General features: G+C 55.4%; 1 protein-coding gene across 1 annotated transcript in view; it reads left to right on the top strand.

The window, feature by feature from the left end:
* LOC122210233 (katanin interacting protein) overlaps nucleotides 1-20,931 on the top strand; it is a 192,692-nt gene that overhangs the window by 164,711 nt on the left and 7,050 nt on the right. Inside the window, exons 18-25 of the mRNA XM_042922814.1 lie at nucleotides 1,045-1,770; nucleotides 2,601-2,806; nucleotides 4,687-4,765; nucleotides 9,676-9,853; nucleotides 14,354-14,519; nucleotides 17,663-17,820; nucleotides 19,351-19,415; nucleotides 20,654-20,764. Of these exons, the coding sequence (XP_042778748.1) occupies nucleotides 1,045-1,770; nucleotides 2,601-2,806; nucleotides 4,687-4,765; nucleotides 9,676-9,853; nucleotides 14,354-14,519; nucleotides 17,663-17,820; nucleotides 19,351-19,415; nucleotides 20,654-20,764 (1,689 nt within the window). The remainder of the gene's footprint in view (nucleotides 1-1,044; nucleotides 1,771-2,600; nucleotides 2,807-4,686; nucleotides 4,766-9,675; nucleotides 9,854-14,353; nucleotides 14,520-17,662; nucleotides 17,821-19,350; nucleotides 19,416-20,653; nucleotides 20,765-20,931) is intronic.

The raw sequence follows: 20,931 nt of genomic DNA, 5'->3' as shown, positions 1-20,931 counted from the left end.
GCACAGAAGGAAATTCCTTGCTTGTAACATACCTGTGTTGTTGGCGGTTTCTATAGCACCTTCTCCCGGTTATAAAAATAACACATCCAGGGAGCTCGGAAGATCAGGTGACAAAGAAGCTAAAAGCCCTTCCTACTCCCGTCCCAGAAAGGATCATGGTAACACGTTGGCGCGCACCGCCCGTGCTAGACTCTGCTGCATCTGACAGTCGCGGGTCTGGCTTTTTCCCACTCAGCGTTCTTTCACGAGTGTTCCACCTGCCGTTAGGCAGTCTTTGAAGACGCTGTCCAAGTCACGTGACGTGACAGGCTCAGAGCAGACCCCCTGGCTGCTGACTCAGGCGCGACTGGCGGTGGCGTGACCCCCGCCCGTCCTGTGAGTGTCTGACACGCCGGATGATTTCCAGCAAAGGTTGTCACACAACAGAGTGTCTTCCCTCGATTTGCATGGCAGTTGCCTTAGGAAATTCAAAGCGTCTTATCAGGAGGCCTGGGTGGCTCAGTTGGTGAAGCATCCGACTCTTGGTTTCGGCTCAGGTCATGATCTTGTGGTTTGTGAGTTCGAGCCCCCCGTTGGGCTCTGTGCTGACGGGGCAGAGCCTGCGTGGGCTTCTCTCTCTCTCCTTGTCTCTCTGCCTCTCCCCTGCTTGTGCACGTGCTCTCTCTCTCTCTCTGTCTCTCAAAATAAATAAACTTAAGAAAAAAAAAATTCAAAGTATATTGAAAAATACTTTGCTTTTTGTAAAACAGCCAGATTCTAGACTTGAGTAACCATCGCCAATTTTTTACCAACCTGAATGTGGCATGTGACAGGAGGCCCCGACTGTCCTGCACAGGGCAGGATATTAACATCCCGGTCCCACCCATCAAAGGCCAGCAGGGCCTCTAGGCATTGAGACCCCAAGAGCCACCCCACTGATCTCTAGAATGCCCCCCCCCCGAGGGCGACCCCACCTGGCCGAGAGCCCCTGGGTGAGACAGTCTGTAAAGGTCCCTGCTTGCACACAGGGCACTAATGGGGCTTCACCCTCCTGTGTTCTTCCAGAAGACGCCCGGTCCACCGAGACGCCGCTACGACCCCGGCGGTGCAGTGAGCAGGAACACACGCTGCATGAGTCCTGGGACTCCCTCAGTGCCTTTGACCGCTCCCACCGGGGACGCATCTCCAACATGGAGCCGCAGGGGGACATCCTGGACGAGTTCCTGCAGCAGCAGAAGGCCAGCCGGCACGGCGAGCAGCCGCCCCCGTGGAAGGAGGAGAAGCTGGGGCCAAGGAGAGGCCGGGAAGACAGTCCCATAGAGACGGACGACGCGAGTGACTTTGAAATCCCCGTCTTGCCTTACGGACAGCGCCTGGTCATCGACATCAAGTCGACGTGGGGGGACAGGCACTATGTCGGCCTTAACGGAATAGAAATATTCAGTTCCAAGGGGGAGCCGGTGCAGATCGCGAACATTCAAGCCGACCCCCCCGACATCAATATTTTACCGGCCTACGGGAAAGACCCCCGCGTGGTCACCAACCTCATCGACGGGGTGAACAGGACCCAGGACGACATGCACGTCTGGCTGGCGCCTTTCACACTGGGCAAGCCCCACACCATCTCCGTAGACTTCGTGCACCCTTGCCAGGTCGCCCTGATCCGGATCTGGAACTACAATAAATCTCGGATACACTCCTTCCGTGGCGTGAAGGACATCACCATGCTGTTAGACTCGCAGTGCATCTTCAAAGGAGAAATCGCCAAGGCCTCGGGGACCCTGACAGGAGGTACAGTATGTCTGTAAGAATGTTCTGGAAGCCTCTACCTGCCACCCGCTGAGGCTCTGAGGAAACACTAAAGACCCTGGCTCTCCAGTGACAGATGGGTCTCTCCTCTTCCTAGGCCTGGCCCACTCCTCCCCTTTTGCAGCACGGGGGTGTGCGGGGGTGCACGGGTGAGCTGACCTCATTTAAACGCCTCCCCTGGGCGCTGGCCCCACTCAGCTTCCCTAGAGCCTCAGTCGGAGAAGGGGGAGTTCTTCTGCAAGAGACTTATTGAGGGGGTGCTCCCAGGAGAGCCTGTGGTCCAAGGAGAGAGACAGGATAGGAATGAGGGGAAGCCAGGCAAGGATACGATTTGGGAGAAGCCCAGCCTCAGCCCGATCCCAGCGAGAGCTCTGGAGCTTAAACTGCAAAGTCCGTCCTGCCTGAAAGCAAAGCAGAAGAGCTTTGGAACCCTGCAGGCTCCCCGGTTTGGGGGTGTCACTCCCACGCCCTTCCAGGCAAGCCTCCAGCCCCCCAAAAAAGGATCGGCAGGGATCTGGGTGGGGGTCCCAACAGCATCCTGCCAGGATGCCTCGCCCACACCTAAAAACACTACCTACTTCAGGACCGATCACCATGACCCTCCTTAGATTAGATCCCTTCATTGATCTAGGCCATGGGAATCCCATTTGCAGTGGGTGAATAATAAATAATGAGGTTTGCTTACACAAATCGGGGACGGTGGGTGGTTTGGGATTTTCTAGCACAAAGGTTGATGGGTTTGGGTTCCCGGTCTACAAACTGTTTGGATTTGGGGTGAGTTGACTCTTCTGTCTTGCTTGTGACCCATCCAGCCCCAGAGCACTTTGGAGACACCATCTTATTCACGACCGACGATGACATTCTGGAGGCCATATTCTGTTCTGATGAGACATTTGACGTGGACGTGGAGGGTCCCTGCAGCCTGCAGAGTGGGGAGACGCTGAGGAGGCCGAGCACCGCCGACAGCGAGGGGGAGGAGAGGCCCTACACCCAGGCCGGCTCATGGGCTGAGGACCGGGTAGGACTGGCGGGGGCGGGGGGGGGTGCGGGTAGGGGCAGGGGGCACCCCCAGAGGGATTTCTTCTCCCAACTCCGGGTATAACAGGAAGAATGAAGATAGATAGCCTTTAAGCTGCTGGTGCTACTGTTTTGACATTTCCCATTTTTCTACTTCATTTTTTGGCCCTGTATGTCATATTTCATTTTCTAATTATTTTTTATTTTTTTATTTTTTTTTTAAACCAGAGTGAAGAAAGTATTCAAATTTTAATCAAAGCTAGGAGAAAGCGGTCCTGCGTCGTCTCTGTAATTTAGAGGTTGGCAGTCTCAGGGGAATTTTTGCTTCGGGTTGTGTTTTGATCACTCACTGTTGTTTTTGACGGAAAGGACTAGAAACGCTCTTAATGGGCAGGCTTAGAATTAAAATAATGATAATCCCAGCGATTGTTTCCCACACACGTAGAGTGATCTTGTGGAGCACTGTGTATACTATGCTTAACCAGGTAGAGACCATTAAAACCCCCATGTAAGAAACCAAGGCTCAGACAGGTTAAGTGAGTTGCCCAAGGGCACACAGCAGGAGAGTAACCAGGCTTGAACTTGAATGTATGACTCCAAAGTCTGTTGGTTTTTTTTTTTTTTTTAATGTTTATTTATGTTTGAGAGAGACAGTGACAGAGACATAGAGAGAACACAGGGGAGGGGCAGAGAGAGAGGGAGACACAGAACCCGAAGCAGGCTCCAGGCTCTGAGCTGTCAGCACAGAGCCAGACGCAGGGCTCGACCTCACAGACCGCAAGATCCTGACCTGAGCCGACACTTAACTGACTGAGCCACCCAGACGTAACTCCAGAGTATGTGTTTTAAACTCATAAACCAATTTTTTCAGAAATGAAAGACGACCTTCAGGGAAAGGGTCAGTCCAAGTGAAGGACCAGCGATCCAAAGAACCAGCATCCCCAGGGATGTTCTTGAGGCCCTAAGGGGGAAAAGGAGATGGTTACAGAGGGTGGGGGAGAGGAGAGGGGTCCGCTGGAATCCAGAGGACAGAAGGCGGGGCCTGGCAAGGTCAGGAGGAGACAGGAGTTGCCAGTTCATCTTGATAATTGTCCTGATTTTTTTTTTTCAAGAGAAGCCAGAAACCTGGGTTTTTATATAAACTGCCCCAATTAAAACCTATTGGCAACTAAGTGGAAATGCTTTCAAACCTTCTATGAGCCGTCCCAGGAGGCTCAGGGAGGGTGGAGAACAGGGCAGCGACCTTCCCTGGTGACCCGAAGCTACTCGGTGTCATAGATGCTCCTGGCGGGCCACCCTCCCCACTCTCCTCCCCACAGCCAGGCGGGAAAGGGCCTGAAGAGGCTCTGTCTAGGGGCTGGGCCGAAGGATCCAGTGGGTTGTTCCTGGGCTCCATGCTGAGCCTGCTTGGGATTCTCTCTCTGCCCCTCCCCCGGCTCATACACGCGCATGCTCACTCTCTCAAAATAAATAAATAACCATTTTTAAAATGAGATGCCCAGGCCCCGAGGCTGAGAACCACTCTCTGTGGTTGAAATTTTTCACTCTCCTTCTCTTCATCCCTCCCTCCTGATCCTCCTCTCCCTCTCCTCCCTCCAGCACCCTAGGTAAACATTTATTGGGTCCTTCCCTATTCCAGAAAATCTGATCACTTTAGCTGGTGGCGTCAGACTCCTCCCCAACCAGAAAGAGCTGCTTGTGAGGACTCAGACACATGACGGCTGCCCATGTTACCAGTCACAGAGCTTCCACAATGGTAGAACATGCAAGAAAAGACACAGATCCCCGTGGACAGCAGTATCTGGGAAAATGGCTAGCCAGCTGTGCGGGTATCACAAAATCACCTTCTTCCTCTCTGCTTCTCCCCCAACCCGTGTGTAGGTCCCGGAGCTGGAGCCACCACTCAGTCCGCCTGTCCCTGAAGTAACCACCCCAGAGCCAGGCATCTACCATGGGATCTGTGAGTATCCTCTCTTGGGACGATGTCCGGTGGAAGGAGGACTGTCAGGGGCCCGGGGCAATCATGGCCACTTGGGGCAGGGATTCCCTAGACGGTTGGGCAGGTTGTACACTGCACAGAGAGGCCAAGCCGTGTATGGAGCCACATCATTTCACAGAAGGGGGTACCTGTCTGCAGTTGGCCTTTTCCGGAAGCGCACTTTTGCATCTTGCATGCAGACACCTTATGTGTTAGTTGTGGCCCTGACCCAGGAGGCTGCAGCAGGAGCCCAGAAAGCATAGGACAAGCAGACGTAAGAGCGAGAAGAGACCCAAGGCATCTGTCGTCCAGTGGTTTGGGCTGTCCCTTCAAACTCATGCACAAAGGAAATCTGCATCCTCCCTGCTCCAGGTGGGGCGGGAGTGGCAGGAATCCTGGCCCAGGGTCCCAGGTCTTCTGAGAAGTCTGGATTTTTATGTGAAGTCTCCAGATTTTTTAAGCGTTGGTGGACTAATTTTGTGCTATTTGTAAATACCGCATGAGCCAAACGGAACGCCATATATACAACATATATACAACAGTATATCCAGCCAGCGGGGTGCCAGTTTGTGGCCTCTGAGCAAACCCCATCGGGGCTTCACTGTGTCTGTTCCCTCTTCTTTTCCCACTCACCCTTCCAGCCAGTTCCTCCCTTACTCTGTGTGCGGCCCACCAGCACCTCTGCTGCGTCCTGGGGAATCTTCAGGCCCAAGGTCCTGGCTGAGCAATCTCCCTCCTGGTCCCATTCCCTGTCCCCCATGAAGGAGGCCCTGGCGGTCAGTCCGTTGCAGCCACACCAGCTAGACTCCCTCTTGAGGGAGGGCAGCGAGCAGGACAGGCAGAGGGAGGGGCCGGGCCTCATGCCGTCACCTCGGGGCCTCTGCCAGCTGCACGGGGAGCTGTGGAGCCGCGAAGTCCCCTTGGACTTGTCCTGCATTGAGTGAGGGGACCGGGCCTCATACACCCGTATCTACGGGTGTCAGGACACGCGGGGAGCGGCAAGGCCCAGGGCAGCGCGTGTGGGAGGACTCAGCTGTGAGCCGTCAGCTCTGCCCTCCGCTGCAGGAATGAGCCCTGCGGTCCTGGGCTGGGACCTGGCTGTGCCCCCACCGCATCCTCGCGCCCCCTTCTCAGGGCATTGCTGCCACACCCAGCTCCCCCCCGGAAGCCTGCCCACGTGCCGAGCGAGAGCCAGCTCTCCCCCCTCACTGCACAAAGACGAATTCCTCTTAGAAGGGGAAGATGCCTCCCTTTGAATCCCCGCACATCCTTACATTCCAGAACACTCTCTCAACTGACAGCAGAGAATTTTTTAGAACCAACCTAGTGCAGGCGAGAGCCTGGTCTGGGGCTTGGTTTTGTCCCCCGTTCGGGCACCATGCTGAGGCTTTCCTGTGTCATCTCACTGAACCCTCAGTTCTCATTCCGTCCGCACAGCCGGATTCAAGGGTGCGAATGACCTCATCTAGCCTAGGTGTCTCCCTCCTGCTCTCTGCCCTGTCTCACTCTCTCTTGTCTTTCTCCCGTTCAGACCCTGGCCACCCAAGAGCTTCTGGAAGCTCTGGCTTTACGTTCCCGTTCTGCCCGGCAGACCCAGATAAATGAGAGTTTCTGTTCCCATTGAGTCCAACAGCGGGTCCAGAATCATGTCTCCTGGGCCTGGCTTGGGTCACGTGCCCATCCATAAACCAATGACCGGGGCTCACCACAGCGGGGGGGGAGTCGGGGTGTGGGATGGAAAACTCCATGCAGCCTGGGTCAGAGGCGCATCCCTGAAGCCAGAGGTGAGCGGTCAGCCCCCCAGTGTTCTAGGAGAGGTCAGAATGCCAAAGCCAGAAAAGGAAGGAAGGAAGGCTGGCCAGAAGTAGCCACTGTCCCCTTCATCTGATGATTTCCCCGAAGATGCTGTCTGTAAATGTCCTTCCTGCCCAACCAGCTTCTGACCTTTCTTGGAAATGTTATTTCAGTGCCTCTGAGAGTTCTGCCCCAGAGTAGAGCTCCGAGCCCTTCTTGCTGTAGGGAAAGTGTGATTTTCCTGCTTCTCTACTTGGTCGGGAGAAGAGCGTCCTGACCAAGCATCCTCTGCCCTTTCGGAGCCCTGCAATTTCTGAGTCTCTCTTCCCCGAACATTTTTGTTTTCCCTGCTGTCTCTAAAATCCTAAACCCACTTCGCCAGCCTGCGCAAGTGGAGAGAGCTTTGATAACGTGACCCGGGGGGGTGCGCTGGGGTTGGTAAATATGGCCAATCCTATTAATGTTTTGAAAGGGGATATATGACTTGCCAATTTGCAGATGACACTAATTTGGGGCGTTTTGCAAATATCAGCAGTGATGAATAGGAAAGTAGCTGAGAGAGTTGAAATGTGGGAGAGAAATAGCAAAATTAATTCCCATTTATATAAATACTAATTGATACACCAGAGGAAAATGAATGTGGAGCGTGAATATTAGCTCAAACAGGAGCGCGGGCGCCTTTGGAGCAACCCCAAATTAGATGTCCGAGTAGTACCTCGTGCCAGGCAAGCCAAGGGGCGTCCGGGGAGAGGCTGGGGAGCCCTGCCTTGTTTCCCTGGGGGCAGGTGGCATTTCTGTCTCACGGGGATCCCCTCATCCAAATCCACTGCGTCCTCTGCCTCCGTGCACACTGCCTCTTGGGAGCACAAGTGGGCCCGGGTGGCTCACGTGTCCGACCCCGGCCTGGGTCCTACTCTCGCAGTCCAGGGGTTCAAGCCCCGCGTCAGGCTCTGTGCTGACAGCTCGGAGCCATGAACCTGCTTCAGGTTCTGTGTCTCCCTCGCTCTCTGCCCCTCCCCCACTTGCACTCTCTCTCTGTCTCTCAAGAATAAATACACATTAAAAAAAAAAAAAAATTCCAAGTCCATCCCTCCAGTGGCTTCTCATCTCAGGGAGAAGAAAATCCAGACTTCAGGACGTGAGCCAGCCCCTGCCCCACCTTCTGACCTCCTTTTCCTCCACTGCCCCCCTCGATCACTTGGTCCTAACCACAGATCACACTGGCTCCCGTCCCAGAGCCGGTGGCCTTGCTGTCCTCTAAGCAAACAGATGTAGACCACGCGGTCGGGCAGCAAGCGCTGTGGCAGAAAACAAAGCGGAGAGTGATGGGGGTGCCTTTGGGGCTCGTGTGGTCGGGGGAGGCCTGTCTGAGGAGACGACATTTGAGCACAGGCTCGCGATGCGAAGGAGCGCGTCGATTAGCTTTTGCTGCGGAACAAACCAACCGAGACTTAAGTGGCTTTCACGCGACCCGTTTCTCCGTGAGGGGCTCATAATTCCGTGGCCTGGCTGGGCAGTCCTCCCGTGGGCTGGCTCGGCCGGCCTCTCCTGGGCCTGCTGGTCAGCCGGCAGGTGGGCCGGCGGCCGAATGGTCTAGGGCGTCTTCGCTCACACGTCCGGCAGCTGGGAGGCTGTTGGCCGGAGGGGCAGGGAGACTGGGTCGGCCCGGCTCCTCCACACGGCAGGACGCCCAAGGGATAAGCCCCAGTGCACACGTGTGCTTTACGTGCCCCCGCTGGCCACGGCAGGTCACATGACCCAGACTCGAGCCGTGCAGAGAGAGACCCCCGCTTTCGCACGGGAGGAGCAGCCAAGTCTCGTGGCAAAGGGTCTGTGGTCACGGTGCACGCCGTCGGTGCCGTGAGAAGCTAGGACGTGCCCGTTACCATGCAGGTCACCCGGCTTTGCCGTCTGCCGCCAAGATGCCCCGGGGCTGCCTCGGCACCGTGGAGAGCAGACGGGATCTGAGGCTGAGTTGCAGCGCGTATGTTGGAAATGACAGGAGGGTAGGCGAGGGAGCGGGGCTCCGGGGAGACTACGTGGCCTGGCCCCACTTCCCAGCGTGTCCTGCGGACTCCCCGGGCTTCCGCCTCCGCACCTGAGGATGTCCAGGCGGCCTTCCCCCAGCACCACAGCGCGGGCGTCCTGTCAAAGCTGCAGAAGAGTGTGAACCCTCTGAACGCGGCCTCCCCAGAAGGGCGCCCCGCTCTAACGGGAGACCAGTTAGGAGAGAAAAGCTCCAGCCACCTACCTGTTGGGGCCTGACCTTGGTCAGGATTCGTTCGATTTGAGCTATTGGGGCAAACGGGTGACTCACCTGGGCCATATTGCCCCAGGACCCCAGAAGGTCACGTCCAAAGGGGTCTCTGATGGAGCCCGGGTGAGGCAGGGGCGAAAGGATGGAGGTGTCATCGTGGGTCGTGGCTCACCCCGAGAGTTAACCCTCCGGCAGGGCAAACGGGTGTTTACCAAACGGTCACAAGATCACAGTGGTGGCCAGGGCAGGGAAATGGAAATTCACAGAGACACGGCAGGCTGCGGATGGAGGTTTGACGGGGTCAGGCGGGCTTCTGAAGTGAGTCGGGATCTGAAGGATGCGCACACCCGTTGACTAGGCTATGTGAGTTCCAGGCAGCAATAGCAGCATGTGCAAAGGCCCCGTGACAGGAGACAGGAATGGAAATGTGAGTGACGGACAGTCTGGGTGGAGCCCAGCTCCCTGTCGTAAGAGGAGGTTAGACAAGTAGGTAGAAGCCAGATGGACGAGGCCTGTTGGCCAAGCATCACCCTAGCGGGAAGCCCCGATACGGTGTTAGGCAACGTGATGGATGAGTGGAGAAAGGATCCAGGGCTATGTGCAGGTTTACACGACACTGGTCCAGTCATCCTGCAGACGCTTCCAGAACATCAGCGGTGTCCCAGGCCTGAGGGTCACTAAGAGGAAAGGTGGAGAGCCCACCCTGAAGGCCCTTTCATCTGAGTCTGGGTTTTCAAGGCGGTAGAACACAGAGGCTGAAGGTCATCCCTTTTCCCGTCTCCGTCTGGGAGCCTCCTCCGGAATGTTTGGCGTTCATGGGCCGCCTTTCCTCCTGTTACAGGCCTTCAGCTGAACTTCACTGCCTCCTGGGGGGACCCGCACTACCTGGGGCTCACAGGCCTGGAAGTGGTGGGCAAGGACGGCCAGGCGCTGCCCATCAGCCTGCACCAGATCTCCGCCTCCCCCAGGGACCTGAACGACCTTCCTGAGTATGCCGATGACTCCCGGACCCTGGACAAGTAAGTTGTCCGTAAGAAGCCGCCTGCGGCGACTTCCAGAGCAATCCCCTCCGACCACGAGCAGTGGACCACTTTCGGCCCCCGAGAGGCGGGGTCGCTCACGCTCAGACGTGGAGCTGGTGCGGATCTGTTCTGTCTCTCAGACTCCAGATTCAGACATGAAATAGCGTTCCCTCTTCCACCTTCCTGCCACCCCGTGGGGTGTGGGTCTTCCCAGTTTATTTTACTGTATTTTTTGAGGTTTCCTTATTTATCTTGAGAGAGGGGGGGAGCGAGAAAGAGAGAATCCCGAGCAGGCTCCGTATCATCGGCGCAGAGCCCGATGCAGGGCTTGATCTTATGAACCATGATACCATGACCTGAGCCGAAATCAAGAGACGGGGAGTCGGGCGCTTAACTGACTGAGCCACCCAGCCGTCCCCACCCAGACTAGTTTTGAGTGGCACAGTCCTCTGAATGGAGGTCCCCGGGGAAACCAACATCCACGCACTTAATTAACCACTAAGTTCCACCGTCTTCCACTGCCTCCGTGTCCTTATCAGTAGCATGAGGACAATAAATCCCATGGCCGGAGGGCGGGAAGGGGATGGCCACACCACACCCGCACCCCCTGTCTGGCCCAGAGGACTCCCCCCTGCTTTGTTAAGGGACCCCTTAACCGCGGCCCTCACACCTGCCGTCAGCACCTGCTCACGAACCACGCGGCACTCCGCATCTTGGCAGATCAGGCTCCCGCATGCTCAGGCTTGGAGCCCGCCAGCCCAGCTCCTGCTGCCAAATGATCAGCCCACGGCCGGCCCTGCTTGTCCATCCACACCCACCCGCCTACCACCCCCGCCTCAGTTTGTGTTACCCCAAACCCCAGGCCCGAGAGCACTTCATCTCTGAATACTTCGGCGTGTAGCTCTAACCAATAAGGACTTTAGGAAGAACATCATCTCACTACCACCATTCCACCCCCGAAAATTCAAATTAACACTGATTCCCTAAATGAGTAGGGTATCTAGCAAGTTCCTATTTCCCTTGACAGTCTCTTCACCTTCCCTTTTTAACAGTTTGTTTCTCGAATTGAGGTCCAGGTAAGGGTCCACACATTCTGATGGGTTGTTTTGAGATTCCCCATAAGTTCCATCCATCGTGATTGGTTGGTTTGGGATCCAGATAAAGTCCATACATTGTGATTCTTTGTTATGTCACTTTTCTTCTTTTTAAATGTTGATTTATTTATTTATTTATTTATTTATTTGAGAGAGAGAGAGAGAGAGAGAGAGAGAGAGAGACAAAGCACGAGTTGGAGAAGGGCAGAGAGAGGGGGAGACACAGAATCTGAAGCAGGTTCCGGGTCTGAGCTGTCAGCACAGAGCCTGACTTGGGCTCAAACTCATGAACCACGAGACCATGACCTGAGCCAAAGTTGGACACAACCAACTGAGCCACCCAGGTGCCCCTGTTAAGTCTCTTAAGCCTCTTATAATCTCTAGGTTCCCTCCCATCTTTTTTTCACTTTTTCTTTGAAATTATCTGTTAAAGAAAGGGTTTTTTCCACCACCACCACCCCCCCCCCCCGTAGTGTCAGGATTTTACTGGTTGTATCTCTATGGTGTTGTTTAACCTGTTCCTCAGGCCCCTGTATTTCCTGTAAATTGTTCATTAGATCTAGACGCCCGATCCGATGGAAGTTTGACCACCGGGGCAAGACGTGACCACGGGGGTGTCGATGTCACTGTGCATTCCCTTCAGGACATATAGAATGTCTGCTTGTCAGGGTTCTTGTGACGTTGGCGGTCAATGCTCAGTGGGCACACCCATTACTATATTAGGGGTTTGGGTGCAGGATGGTGGTCCACTGATCCTATCATTCTTTTTCTCATCAATAAAGAGAAATTTTTCTTCAATGATTTGGTTACTCTGAGGTACAAGTCAAATAGGAAAGGCAGTCTGAATGCTTGGTTCTTTCCCTTTCTTTTTCAGCTTTCAGAATAAAAAGGTGTTTCTCTCGCATACTAAAACATTTGTGTTTGGGGGCACCTAGGTGGCTCAGTTGGCTAAGCATCCGACTCTTGATCTCAGCTCAGGTCTTGATCTCAGGGTCGTGAGTTCAAGCCCCACATTGAGCTCCATGCTGGGTGTGAAGTCTACTTAAAAAAAAAAAAAAAACTTTGTGTCTGACGATCATAAATCATGAACTTACACAGACTGTGTTTGAAGGTTTTCAATTTATTACAGTTTTTATCTTATTGATGCTCTTAGATACTGAGAGCTCCTGGATCGTTTTTTTTTTTTTTTAAGTTTTGTTAACATTTATTTCCTCTTGAGAGACAGAGCACAAGCAGGGAAGGGGCAGAGAGAGGGGGGTACACAGAATCCGAAGCAGGCTCCAGGCTCCCAGCTGTCAGCACAGAGCCCGACGCGGGGCTCGAACTCACAAGCCGCGAGATCATGACCTGAGCTGAAGTCGGATGCTCAACTGCCTGAGCCACCCAGGTGCCCCTGCATCCTTTTTTAAAAATAGGAGTCTGTGACAGCTTTCCTGCTTTCTGATGTGACAAGATATTCCAGGCTCCCCTTGTATATTTCTGGTCCCAGATGTGGAATTGACCATTTTCCCCAAGAAGTTCTGGTTCCTTCTATTGGGAAATGGTATTTAGAGACCATAATCTAGCCACGAGAGATGCTCATTGCTACTGGGTTTCTGTGGAACCAGTTTCTGTAGAAACCAGTTTCTAGGTTTTTCTGTGAACAGAGCTGGGAAGTATCATTTAGATATTCTTGAAGGGGTCTGTAGGGGCTTCCCTTCACTGTCAACTGTAAACCCTTCAACAACTCTCTCTACTTTCAGAATTAAGCAGCAGTTTTGCTATGGAGGCAGCCCCATCTCTAGGACAGAGAAGCAATTGCTTTTAGAAGGAAACAGAAGGTTCTCTGGTCAGCCTAATTCCGCAAACACCTCCGTTTGAAATTGCTGAATTTCCTCAGTTTTAAGATGCCAGCAGCTGTAAGACATGCCATCCATCAATTTAATAACCGCCTTTTAGAGAAAAAAAGAAACATTACCTCCTTGGATGAACACTTAGATTGTAAGATTTATTCCAAATCCAGAACTTTAAAATGTAAAAGGAAAACATAAAGTTTTATTTTAAAATCTAGGAATGTCTCCCAGGGCAGCAGCCTCGAAGTCACCAGGAATATAAGAGGGAGAGGAGAGAGGGTTCCCCGAGAAGCTGAGAGTTGGGCCCCCGTTCCTGGGGCCAGGCCACTCAGTGGCAATGCCAGACACAGGCCGGAGCCACAGGATGACGGCCTGGGGTCTGGGCTGCGGTGTGCTGGGCAGCCCAGGGCAGTCAGTGGCGGGATGGTCTCTGGGACAAACACAGGCAAAGTTGAGAACGATGAGGCAGGATGTTCTGAGCAGGAAAACGAGAAACCGGCCGGGATGGGAGTACAATCCGGGCAAGGTAACCAGTTGATTCAGAATAGTGGCCCAGAAGCACATAAAGGCTCCAGGGGCTCCCTCCTAAGGCCACAGGTCGGCCCCTTCTTGTGCTTTTCCCTCACCGAGAGCTGCCAAGTTCACCCTGGTGCCTAAGTACGTCTCTCCCCAGCCCAAGAAAGAACGAATCAAATTATTTCAAAATGTGCCATAGAGCCACCACAGCATTTCGCAAAAAGTTTGGAAAACAGACAAAGGCATCCACCTCCCATCCCCCTGACACAAATGTGTGCTTCACTTCTGCATCATCTCTCCTGGTCCCCGTCCCCATTGTCCAGCATTAAAATCGGTGCCCGTGGCCACCTCTTCCGCGTCACTGCATCATCCTCACGATGATCGTTTCAACAAGTGTACAGATTTCCGTGACTCTTTGTGTTTTGAGACCTCTTAGGGTTTTTGTGGTCGTTGTTTTTTTTTTTTGTGGTGGTGTGGGGTTTTTTGTGGTTTGTAAATAAACAACACTATGATGAATATCTTCGTGCAGATAGCCCTTCAGGCAGGTTGAACAAAATTTCCTTAGAGGAGAACAGTTCCAGAAATGGAACCCCTGAGTTAAAGGGTCCAGAGAGATGATACATTCTCCCCTTTTATTTTAAACCTTGGTGGCAGGGCTCCTGAGCGGCTCAGTCAGTAAAGCGTCCGACTTTGACTCAGGTCCTGATCTCGTGGTTTGTGGGTTCAAGCCCCGTGTCGGGCTCTGTGCGGACAGCTCAGAGCCTGGAGCCTGCTTTGGATTCTGTGTCCCCTGCTCTCTCTCTCTCTCTCCCCCTCCTCCCCCACCTGACTCTCAAAAATAAATAAACGTTAAAAAAGATTAAAAAGAAAAAAACCTTGATGACTGGTTCGCCCCACCTTTAACAGCACAGACTTATCCCTGTGCACAGCCAGACTGGTGCAGTGGGTACAGGAGGCGGGGGGGGGGGGGGGGGGGGAACATGTAGACCCCCGCTCTGATTTCTCCCAGAAGACACGGCCAAGCCCCACCTCACCGCTCCCCCCACTATTTGCAGGTTAATCGATGGAGCCAACATCACGATGGAGGGTGAGCATATGTGGCTGATCCCTTTCTCACCGGGCCTGGACCACGTGGTCACGATCCGCTTCGACAGAGCCGAAAGCATCGCAGGCCTGCGCTTCTGGAACTACAATAAATCTCCCGAGGACACCTATCGCGGGGTAAGCTGGGGAATAGCAGCCGCGCTCAGTCCACTGTCAGGGAAACGGCGCCGTGATGAATGGCTGGTGTGGCTGCCAGAGAGGAGCATAAATCTTCCAGAACTTTCCAAATGGAGCTGGGGGCGGGGGGGTTATAGCCAGGGAGAGAACACACTGCCATTGGCTTCTTCTGCAAAGAGCAAATATGGGCTAAAGAGGCCAGGGCAGACTCGGGACACTTTGTTTCTTCTGGGGGCTCGGGGGTTCCCAGCAGGCCCAGGCCCCAACCGTAATGGTAGACTGAGGCCTGCCGGTTCATTGAGGGTTGGGGGCCGGGCCCTGAGCTGAGGGTTTTGTACCCGTTCATTTCATGGGGCCCTCACCCCAGCCTCTGGGAGGCCGGTGTCAGTACCCCCCATCTTCCAGGGTATTAGACTGAGGTTCAGGACGGTGCATTCACTCATCCAGGGTCACACAGCTGGAGCCCCCAGTCCACGTCTGCTGGGCGTGGGGCTCACACTCTGGTTCCACACCGGGTTCTCCTGCTGGGTGTGAAAAAGCAGGGGCCTCTGCTGCAGTGTGGGCTTTTCTGTCCTCCTGTGACTATGGACTGTGACACGTTTGTCCCCTCCCACTGCAACACAGAGCGGATGGTGAGAAGGCCACCGAAAATACAGCAACGCAGTCAGGGCCCGAAAGTCACAAGCCCCCGGTCTGAAACCCAGCTCTGACCCTAACCAGCTGTGTGATCTTTGCAAGTGGCCTGCTTTCCCTGGGCCTCAGTTTCCCCATCTATAAAGTGAGGAGGCAGATGCTACCTGCCTTGGGAGAGTACCCATCATCCTCTGCCACACGAAGCTTGACCACGCCAGGCCTCGGCCTCGGGTCCCGTGAGCCCCACGTGTGGCACCCCACCATGCACCTGCCACGGAGTTACTTCCGCGGGCCCCTGGGGCAGAACCGTGGGGGGTCGCCACGGTGGAGTCAGCAGCCCTCAGGCGTGTGAGCTCGCAGCTCACAAAGCCTCCCAGGCCACGCTGGCGGCTCCCTGAGCACGCTCTCAGCTTCAGCGGGTTTAAAAAGTCAGCTATATGGGCGTTAAAAAAACATTCTTCTGGCTCAACTCGTGCCTCTGGGCCTTTACGTTCCCTCGAGTGAATCAGTCTGTCCTGTCGAGCCTCCATGACCCGGATTTGCCACCTGGAAATGCTGGGCCCAGAGCCCCTGCTTCCCAGGCCTGGCCGTGGCCACCGGCCTCATTGCCGGTGACCAGTGGCCACCATGGACTGGAGAGAGGGGCACAATCTGTAAGGGTAGATCCCAGAGGGCAGTGTGATGGCAACCATGCCCTCCCCAGGAAGATGCCTCGGCTGCCGGTGTCCCCCAAGGCCCTCTGGGCGCTCCGTTTACGGGCCCCTGGCACGTGGTTAGAACCAGGCCTTGCACGCTGGGGATGGGGCTTAAGGTCCCTGCAGTGTGTCCTCAGGCGAATTGCTTAGCCTCTCTGAACTAATTTCCTTGGCTGTAAGACGGAGGTGATAGAAGTCCCATCCAATGGAATAAACAGAGGCCTGGGGAAGTCAGGGACACCTCCTAGTGGAGGTGGTGGCCCTGGAGGAGGGACAGGGCCTTCCTGGGCCTCTGCTCTGTCACCAGCCTCCTGCCAGCTCCCAGCCCAGCTGAAGAAGGAACCCCTCTTTGGAGGCGAGCCAGCAGAACCCCGGGAGTCATGCCGGTCGTTCTGGTCTAGGTCCACGTCCCTGGACCAGTCGTGTGACCAGCAGGTTACAGTACATCCGGGTCCGGCCCTGGGCCAGGGTCTGAATCAGCCGGGAGCAAGACCAAGTGGGGAGTTGCAGTCACAGTCTAGGGTCCCCATATCCAGCCATACCTGAAGCCATTTACCCTACACTCTTCCTGCTTACGTGCCCTGTGACCGGCTGCCATGAGGGGGCTCCTCTCATGGAGCACAGCCCCTCTGCGTCCCCTGGAGGTGAGAATCTACCCATTTGGTCTGCAGTTGGGCCCACGTTCCTCACCAGGACGACGCAAGCGGGCCTGATTCCAAAATGTGTGGTCGACTACCCCTCTCTGCTCACCCAGCACCCCCCTGCCCAAGGGGAGCAGACCCGAGCCACCTCAGACCCTGCCCTTCAGGCTTGGAGATTCACTGGTAGATCCTGGCCACCTGGCTGGTGAAATCCGTCCTAGAACGGGGGACACGTTGGCCCAAATGCACCCCATTCGGCAAGCTGGTAAGCGCCCACTTACGCACCAGGCCCTGAAGCAGGTATAGGGGCCTCGCCAGGGTCTCTGCCGCGGAGGGAGACCCAGAAGCCGCTCAGGACGCTGTTAGGGAGTACGCGTCCTAAAAGGATGAGCTAAGGGGGCGCCTGGGGGGCTCAGTTGGTTAAGCGTCCGACTTCAGCTCAGGCCATGATCTCTTGGTTTGTGAGTTCAAGCCCCACATCAGGCTTGCTGCTGTCAGCACAGAGCCTGCTTCAGATCCTCTGTCCCTACCCCCACCCCTGCCCCTTCCCTGCTCACACTCTCTTTCTCTCTCAAAATAATAAATAAACATCACATTAAAAAAAAAAAAAAAAAAAGAGAACGAGCTAAGGGCCATGAGAAGGAAGATCAGGAAGGGGCTCGCTCTGTCCTGGGGACAGCGTAGGAGAAGCGGTGGTCTGTGAGGCGGGGCTTGAAGAAGGATCAGGGTAGGCCAACATCTACCAAGTACATCACTTTTTCCCGGCACTGCATTCTGCGTATTTTACCAAGTTCACTCATTATCGAGCCCACTTAACAGAGGAGGCAGTTGAGGCATAGGGAGGTTAAGTCACTCGCACAGGTGCTAACGGCGGATGTCGGGGCACCTGAGTGCCCTTGACCACCGTGCTGCTCTGCAGCGGGTGAGGTGGGTGGAGACCCGGGCCGGGTCAGGCGCCACCCCAACTTGTGGGCCACCATCATCCCCTGCCGTCTGCCCAGTGCCCAGCACAGCACCTGGCACAGAGTGGGGGTGGCACCAGAAAGTGGCCCAGCCCGGTGCTTCTGGCCTGAGAGGGAGGCCAGGCCGGGCTGTTTGTCCGGCGTGGGGGCTCCGTGAAGGCCGTCTGTCACACACACGGCACACGAGCACGCGCCTTTCTTTTGTTTGCTAGGCCAAAATCGTCCACACCTCCCTGGACGGCCTGTGCATCTCCCCTCCAGAGGGCTTCCTCATCCGGAAGGGGCCGGGCAACTGCCACTTTGATTTCGCTCAAGAAATTCTCTTTGTGGACCACCTCCAGGCTCGACAGCTGCCCCAGCCGGCCCAGAGGTGAGTGGGGGAAGGCCCGGGAGTGTCCCCTCCCTGTCCTCAGGGCTGCCGGCTCCCCGCATCGCTCTGAAGTTTATACCTAAAGGTTTTGAAACGATGATCAAACGCGTTGCTTTTCAACTTGGCGGTTTTCTAAAGCTCAGCCGAGCCTCTCCGGAAGCCTGTGGGATGTACCCACCTTGTCTAGGGATGTTTGGGTTTCTCACAGTCTGGAGTGCTGGAGATTTTAAATGCTTCATTGCACTTCCTGCTGGGAAAAGAGGTTCCAGCCTGCCTCCGTTCCAGAAATGCCCGCCGGCCAATTTGGGGAAGGGCCTTCTCTCTCTCTCTCTCGATTGTTTCTCAGTTCCCAGTTTAGAAAGATTCAAAGAGAAAATGAGAGCCTAACATTTTGTGGGTTCGCTGGTATTTCTTGGCCCCGGTCTCAGCTGCATTAAGTCCGTAACAATTTGTAAATGCCGCGTTCAGTTAACTCATTTAAACCCCCTGATGTCCAAATGCCAGAGGCCACGCTCACAAAACAAAATGAGTTTCCCTCCGCTGTGGCTGGGATCACTTGTTGGGCCGGTCATTGGGAACAGCCACTTAATTATAACATTGCCCTTGAAATTGAAGAAAACCAGCAAGCCTGGAGGGTACTGGCTGTGGACCGGGAGAAACGCCCCAGCCCCTTCCAGGTGCCGGCTCTGTTCTGATGCTTTGTATTCATCCTTCCACCCACCCTTTGAGGTAGGGATTATCACGCCCATTTTACAGATGTGGGAACTCAGGCCCCTGCTATCGAAGCCACTTGCTCAGGATCACAAAGCCAAAGCCTTCAGGGTACGCCCCACCTTCCGCAGGCCTCCTCTCCCTGCCTGCCTCCCATCCCGCCCCACAACGCAGCCTCCTTGTTGCTCTCCCGCCGCAGGACCTTTGCCCTGGCTGCCTCTCTGCTTGCAGGGTTCACTTCTGACTCTGTGCGGCTGCCTCCTTCTTGGCTCAGGCGTCGGGTCCCTGACCACCCCCTAGGGTAGCCCGTCCCGGCCGGGCACTCCACCCCACCCTGGGTCTGGCCCAGCTGTCAGCACAGTGTGGACTCGCCTTGTTCATGAACAGGCAGTGAGGCGGGGCTTGAAGAAGGATCAGGGCAGGCCGACACCTACTGAGTACATCCCTGAGCTGGGTGGTTAAGTGTGGACTCCGGAACCGGCCAACCTCAGGTCACATCCCAGTTCGGCCGCCTGCCAGCTGTGTGGCCCTGAGCAAGTGACTTCACTTCTCCGTGTGCCGGTTTCCTCACCCGCACCCCAGGGCTATAAGAGTACCCACCTCCTGGGGCCGTCCTGGGGAAGGAAGTGTCCATGCAGTCGCCTGGGAGGTGACTGAGTCTCCCGGAGTAGGACAGGACTCCACGTGGGCACACACTACATCGGGGAACCCTCTCCGGCCACAGGGTCTTCAAAGTCTGTCACCTGGGGAGTAAGTGGCCAGCGATCAGGGTAGTTGCAATCTCCTGCTTCCTGGTGCCGTTTTGTGGGTTTTTTTCAGGCTCAACACGCAAAGCCAGGAGCAGGCAAGCATGGACTACGAGGCACCCCTGATGCCCTGCGGCTGTATCCTGCCACCTGTCTGCGTGTCCCAAGCCCTCAGGGGCCCTGTCCGGAACCCCAGGAGAGGGTTCGGCCCCTCTGGCAACGTTGGGGTTCCCGGCAGGCCGCAGCCCAGGAGCTGGAGCCCCACGCAGGGAAACCCGGGGGGCCGTGGGAGGGTTGGCGGGTCCGCGGGCTCACTGGGTGCTGCCGGGGCGGGGGCAGCCACCCGAGTTCCAGATGCCGCGCCCTGGCCCGCTGATGTTTCAGGAAGCAGCACCCAGGACTCCAGCGGGGCGGGGCCAGAGAAGCTGGAACTTTCCGCAGGGCCTGAACTGGAGGCTGTCCTCGGACCCAGGCAGGGAGGAGGTAAAGATAGAAGTAAGGAGAGCTCAAAGTCGCCGGGCCCTTTCCTCGGCCTGACACTGTTCACACTGGGCTGCCTGTGTTAACTCAGGCCTCACCCCAGCCCCGGGCGGTGGAACTGCTAACACCCCCCCCCATTTCACAGATGAGAAAACTGAGGCCCAGAGAGGCTAAGTAGCTTGCCCAAGGCCACATAGCTGGGAAGGAGTAAGACAGGTTAGTGAATGTGAGCAGCCTGGCTCTCTCACCAGTCCGTTCTTCCGGAAGGTCTGCCTGTGGCTATGATATTGCCCGGAAGCCGCCACTCTGGTTTCCTGCCCTGTCTGCCCCTGGAATGCTGGGAGCAGGCTGGGGACAGGGCTGAGGACAGGCTTGGTGCCCCCATTGTGCGACTCAGTCAGCAATGGCGGGTCGGTCACCCTGCCACGGCCCATCCCTCCTGGTGCTCATGTATCCCCCCCACCCCCACCCCCTGCACACTTGAAGTGGACGGAGGAGAGAACAGGTGCTTCGTTCTTTGTCATTTTACAACCAGGGAAATTGAGGCACAAGACAGTTTGACTCCCGGTCACTTTGTTCGGCATGACCACACGATGAGTTTCTGGTGCAAATGGTCCTCCGTCCTGCCAGCTCCCTCCCTCCTGTCCTCCTGTCTCCTGGGACTTGGAGGGAAGTTTTTAATTCTTGAAACACATGCATACGCAGCTTCCATTAAAGAAAATTTAATGCCACACATATTTGGGTAGGTTTCAGTCTCCGTGCGAGAAAAAAATGATTCCCCCCCCCGCCCTTCACCTGCATAAGCCCCCCAAAAGTCTATCCCAATATGATCTTTGCCATTGTCTTGCTTTGTTCTCAGAAAATTAAGCCTATTTTTCCTTAATAATGTGCCACAGTCATTTTTCAGTTCCAGCTCCTGACCAGCTGGGGTGACCCCTATTACATCGGTCTTACGGGCCTGGAGCTGTATGATGAGCGGGGAGAAAAAATCCCTCTGTCGGAAAACAGTATCCTTTCTAGGCAGAAGGGGGACCCCACCCTGACCAAAGGGAACGTGGGAGGGTCGGGGGCAGGAGAGGAGACGTCCCTGCAAGAACCAGACCCCGGGACTGAAAATGCCAGGGGACTCTGCTGAGGGTCAGAGGCTGACTCTTGGGAGTCCCAAGGTAACAGG

Source organism: Panthera leo, chromosome E3, assembly GCF_018350215.1.
Source record: "Panthera leo isolate Ple1 chromosome E3, P.leo_Ple1_pat1.1, whole genome shotgun sequence".
NCBI lineage: Eukaryota > Metazoa > Chordata > Mammalia > Carnivora > Felidae > Panthera > Panthera leo.
Note: the sequence above shows the minus strand (reverse complement) of the source record. Positions and strands in the feature narration are given on the sequence as shown.